The 6,000-nt window shown below is 35.1% G+C and overlaps 1 protein-coding gene across 13 annotated transcripts in view; it reads left to right on the forward strand.

Moving 5' to 3' along the window:
• The window catches only part of CHD9 (chromodomain helicase DNA binding protein 9), a 244,937-nt gene extending 239,347 nt beyond the window's left edge, over window positions 1–5,590 (forward strand). For all 13 annotated transcript variants that reach the window (XM_059999872.1, XM_059999876.1, XM_059999878.1 and 10 more), the window contains one exon: window positions 2,134–5,590. In XM_059999872.1, coding sequence (XP_059855855.1) covers window positions 2,134–3,012 — 879 coding nt within the window. In that variant the 3' untranslated portion in view covers window positions 3,013–5,590. The remainder of the gene's footprint in view (window positions 1–2,133) is intronic.
• The last annotated feature ends 410 nt before the right edge of the window (window positions 5,591–6,000 follow it).

The following is a 6,000-nucleotide window of genomic DNA, read 5'->3' on the forward strand; positions in this document are numbered from 1 at the left end:
CCCTGGCCCAGGAAGATCCCACATGCCATGGAGCAACTAAGCCCATGTGCCACAACTACTGAGCCCATGTGCCACAACTACTGAGGCCCACGCGCCTAGAGCCGACGTTCTGCAACAAGGGAAGCCACAACAGTGAGAAGCCCATGTGCAGCAACGAAGACCCAACACAGCCAAAAATAAATTTATTTTTAAAAATTAACAAAATATTCCAAGAATATGTGAAGGTATTTTTTAGTTCATAATTTTTGTTTTGCAGAATATGTTACAGATTTCTCAGATGCTGTTGAGTTAGAATGCAGCATCAATATATGCTGATTTGTGTTTATTTTAATCTCTAAGATACTATTTGAGCAATACCACAATGAATAGTCAAAGATACTGGGCGGCATGGGCGGGATTCTCTGGCGGTCCAGTGGTTAGAACTCTGTGCTTCCATTGCATGGGGCATGTGTTCAATCCTGGTTGGGAAATTAAGATCCCATGTGCTGCACAGCGTGGCCTAATTAATTGATTGACTGATTGATTAAAAGGCATATTAAGAAAACAAAGATGGGGAAAGATATATATATGTAAGGTTATTCATCATAATACAGTAATAAAAATTGGGAATATACCAATGGTCCATCAGTATATTGAAAAACTGCAACTATTTTAAAAATTATATCTTAAAAGAACATCTAATGACAAGGGAGAAAAAGTTCACAGTGTTGTTAAATGGAGTAGTAGTTAAGCTCTTGGAGTATCAAAGCCTAACCATGTGGTAAGTGCTGAATAAATAATAGCTATTATGTCTACAGGTGTCTAAATAAAAAAGACAGGCAGTAAACCTATGTTCAGTATGATTCTATTTTTTTTTTTTTATTTTAGAAAAGAGGTGAAGAGAATTGTAAAATCTGTTTATATGCACAAGGGGAAGATGGAAGCACACATCCTGAAATGTTAGCAGTGGTTATCTCTGAACAGTGAAACTATGGATGATATTTTTATTTGTATTTTTTTGTTGTCGTGTTTTCTGTAGTGAACCCTAATGCTTTTGTAAAGAGAACAAATAAGTTGATCAGTTCAAAACAAAATTTTAAAATAGTCCCATGAGAGTCTTTTAAACCACTGTCTAGAGCTACAGTGTCACAAATGGTAGCCACCGGGCACATGTGGCTATTGAGCACTTGAAATTTGGCTAGTCTGAAGTAGGAGGTGTTGTAAGTGTGAAGCACTGTTTCTGGATTTTGAAGGCTTAGTTTGGAAAAATGAATATAAAATATCTCAATAATATTCATAGATGACATATTGAAATGGCAGTGTTTTTGTTATGTTAAATAGACTATATTGCTAAAATTTGTGTCACGTATTTTACCTTTTTTTAATTGTGGCTACTAGACAATTTTAAATTACATACGTGGCTTACATTATTTCTATTAGACAGTGCTGGTCTAGTGGTTCTAAACTCCTAAAACTTTTAGGAATTTTCGTTCATTTGTTTGTTTTTTACTTCTAGGAGTTTTGAGCCTGAGAAAATCATGGGAGAATTTCAAGAAAGTAGCATAGGTTGCCCTCCATTGCCCTGGACTTGGTGCTTCCCAGTCTGCAGGTGCTACTGCTGTTCTGAGCCAAGTGATTTTTCCCCCCTGTCGATTATCTTTTTCGGTTTGGCTCTGTCTCCTTTACTCCCAAAGTGATAGTCAGGAAAGAGTCATATGAAGCATCTCATTTTAATCTTTACTTACTTCTTCTGTCCTTTGCTTATTGTTCTTCCAGATTAGAAGAGGGGCACTCCTTTAGTCTTCTAGAGCAATGGGTGATGTGAAAAATGTAAGGGCATGGCAGTAGTAACCCTCATGAAAAAATTTCTTCGGACCTTCTGTTTTCCAGAACTATTCTACTAACTTATGCCTCACAGTGTAAAAGAGGGCCAGAGACCTCTTTCTGCCCTCTTAAGATAAAATGAGAAAAAGAGCTGTTTCAAGCCACTACTTATACTAAGATGAAATTGGGTTATCTCTCTCGTAATTGGTTATATCAATACAGAATAAGTTTATGAATGATTACCTATTTTTAATAGCTTATTTGTATCACAAACTAATAGCTATTGATTTTATTTGAAAATGGTTATTATTGATGGATTTTTTTTTTTAGGGATTTCTTCCAGAAAGTATGTATGAACGTATTCTCACTGGTCCCGTTGTGAGAGAGGAAGTAAGCAGGCGAGGGAGACGGCCTAAAAGTGGAATTGCAAAGGCCACTGCGGCAGCAGCAGCTGCAACTGCCACCAGTATTTCAGGCAATCCTTTATTAGCCAATGGATTACTTCCAGGTGTGGACCTCACAACTCTTCAGGCCTTACAACAAAACCTACAAAACTTGCAGTCACTGCAAGTAACTGCAGGGCTGATGGGAATGCCTGCTGGCCTTTCTTCTGGAGGAGAAGCTAAAAACGTGGCTGCCATGTTCCCCATGCTGCTGTCAGGAATGACTGGATTGCCAAATCTGTTGGGCATGGGAGGACTCCTGACAAAGCCTACAGAATCTGGAACAGAAGAAAAAAAGGGAAATGACTCTACGGAGCTAGAAGGAAAAAAAGAAAGGACAGAGAGCCAAAATTCAGAGAATGGTGGTGAAAGCTCTGTGTCAAGTTCTCCTTCAACATCCTCTACTGCTGCATTAAGTGCAGCTGCAGCTGCCAACCCGTTAGCTCTTAACCCACTATTACTATCTAATATACTTTATCCAGGGATGCTTCTCACTCCAGGCCTTAATCTTCATATTCCAACTTTGTCCCAGTCCAATACTTTTGATGTACAGAAAAATAAAAACAGTGACTTAGGCTCATCTAAGTCTGTAGAAGTAAAGGAAGAAGATTCCAGAGTTGGAGATCAGGAAGACAAAGGGGGAACTGAACCGAGTCCTCTCAATGAAAACAGCACAGATGAGGGTTCAGAGAAAGCTGATGCTTCATCTGGATCTGATAGTACACCATCGTCATCTGAGGATTCAGATTCTAGTAATGAAGACTGATTCCCAGACTGCACTTAAATTATGAACTGATTTTGGATTTTTTTTCTTTAATTATTAATTGTAAATACCCCAGTGTTGAGTGCATCAATAACTTACTGACTGAACATTTCAGTTATTTGTTTAGAAGTGCAAACTGCTTTCAGAGACGTTTTGCATGTAATATTTCTTAAGATTCATAAGTTTCTGAACTCGTATGTACTATCAAATACATAAAGGTGTAAAATTACAACAAAAGGCATTATAATTTTGTTGGGGGTTAATTTTATGAAAATTATGCTCAATAAGAGTTGTATATTTAATATATTTGCAGTGAACACAGAATACTTTATGCATATTACTGATTTAATTTGAATATAGTTTTACAGCCTCCTTGACACCTATAATTTACAGATCAAAACTCAGCAATAATTTGGGCAGCTAATGAATGTCATGAAAGCTGTAGAATCTACATCACCATCCATTGCTTTAATTACATGAAAATGCTCTAGTGTTGTGATGCACTGCTGATATTTCCAATTCAGGTACAAGTGTGTTTTAAAGAAGAAATAAGTTTCCCAATCAGCCAATTTAACTGGCTACCTGTTACCTCAGCTGAGTTAGTTTAGGAAGTTTACATTCGTTTCTAATTCTATACTTGTTTTCAGGGGTTTTTTAAACACATCCTATATATCATGTTAATCTGGCAAGAAATATGACTTGCTTTTTGCTGAGCTTAACTCTTAAAATCAGTAAAGTCATGAAATAATCCTGTGTCATGTAACTTTGGCACCCTCTAGACATATTTAGTTTCAGCTCTTCAAAGTTTGGCCTCCTATTAGAAATAATTGTCTCAGATGAGTAATGTCTGTTTCCAGGGTTCAGAAAAGGCAAACTCATGAAATGCCACTGAAAAGAACTTTCAACACAGCATACTTCATGTAAAAGAAATTGTTTGTTTGCTTTATTTGTGTAGATTTCTATTTGTGTTTTATGTCATGGAAATATTCCGGAATTAACAGATAATAGGGTAAAGTAATATGCAGATAGTCTCAATTCATTTTGAGTTTCTACGTATAAGCAAACTAAATGTTGCCCAGAATCAGTGTTGGGTTATCAGTTTATATTAAATATACTGAGTTGCCCATTTTGAAAATGCACTTTGAATAATCTCAAAAAAATATACGTTACTCCTATGAACCACAAAAAATGAAGCCAAAGGCTTCTGATCAATTTCTTAGAACCCTTTACCATGTAAAATTTGTCTGTTTGATTTGTGATACAATTTCTCCTGCTAAAGCTGCTATTATTCTGACAAGGTAGAGGTCCAGGTTCACCTTCATATACATTTAAAGCAATTAGAACTGAATTGGAAATAAAATATCATTTACATCCTAAGGAGAGACAAGTGTTAGCGTTTTTCTGGTACTTAAAAATAAGTCAGTGATAAAGTTTGCGAGGGGAAAAGTACCCCACTTCTCTCCCAGAGAAAAAATAACTCTTAGTATGTTTTGATGGAACTCTATTGCTTTGTCATGAATTAAGCAAGTATATTGGATTTTCCAAGACCTTTACCAGTAAATTATGTTTCTGTATGTAAAATAACTAACCCCTTATTAGAGAGACAGTGTTATATGTATTTACAAAATTATATAAGTTCCATTGGGATTGTATTGATTTTTGTATTTTCCCAAAATAGTACTTTGAATTGATAGTCCTTTATGCAATGTCTTAGCAATAGTCACTATAATGCCCTTCCAGGAGAAGTGGGTAGTAATTCTTCATCATGAAAATGATATATTACATATTTAGTATCTTCCCTTTGCAGTATTGCACCTTTGTTTAACTAGAATACACCTATGAGATAGCCAAAGTTTTTCAAACACAGTTAACTTAGTTTGCCGGTAAAGTATTTCAGCACCATCCACATTTCCCTTCTCTCCCCCTAGTTATACCCACATGATCTTCATTCCTTTCTGTCTCCAATTTAAAATAAAGGGGAAAAAAGCCCTAGATCTTGTCACTAAAATCTAATTTATATCAAATTTATGAGATAAAGTATTTTCCTAATTATGATCAAATGAATTTGGTTAACATCTTAGTGATTCTCTTTCTATGTAATAAGGCAGTTGCAGTTTTCAAAGCATTAAGGCTAGTATTAACTTTAAACATTCTCTTGGGTTTCAAGACACTTCTATCTAGTACTGATTGGGGAAAAGTTGTCCAGCTATCAGCTTAAAAAAACATGCAAACATGGTTGTGTAAAGTTAAGGGTTATAAGAAAAGAAATCAGTAGAATTACATAATACTAAAGTTGCAGTTGAAAGGATATCCAAGTATGTGTTGGTAGTTACTAAAAGAATTATAGCTGTTATTGCCTTGTATTTATAGCCCTTGTTTCAGGTTTCATGATTCAAGTCTTAGTCCAATTTTTCTTTTGGACATTGCAATATTTACCAGTTGTGTTTTGTGTAGTCTGAATTTGCTTTCTGTAGTTGAGCAAACGTCTTAAAAAGTCATTTGTAATTTATTAAATTACTTTCTATGATGTTCTATAGAGCAAATGGAAGTTTAATTATTTTTTATTAAACATATTCTTTGACTACCCATGATGTCAGCCTCTGTACATGACAATGTGTTTTTATTTTTATATATAATTTATCTTATTCCAGTTATGAAGGAAACCATAGTCATAAATCTTTAAAAGGAAAGTGGAAGAATTTTTAAGAGACAGAAGTTGGCTATAATTATATCCACAATATTATTATTTCCCGAAGTTTTCTTCCCCTGGACCTTTAAAAATCCCGAAAGACCCAGAGATATACCTAACCTCTTAAAGAAGTCCATTTTGAAGATCAGTAATTATTTTTTCCCTTGGTCTTAGAGACTTTCCTAATTCATCACTGTTGTTTGCAGTGTTTTTTTAATAAATATGAAAGAAATTTGTTTTTCCTCAAACTACAAAAGTAGAACAGTGGAGTCTCATCACCCCTCATTTAACTTGAACACATT

Source organism: Delphinus delphis, chromosome 20, assembly GCF_949987515.2.
Source record: "Delphinus delphis chromosome 20, mDelDel1.2, whole genome shotgun sequence".
Classification (NCBI taxonomy): domain Eukaryota; kingdom Metazoa; phylum Chordata; class Mammalia; order Artiodactyla; family Delphinidae; genus Delphinus; species Delphinus delphis.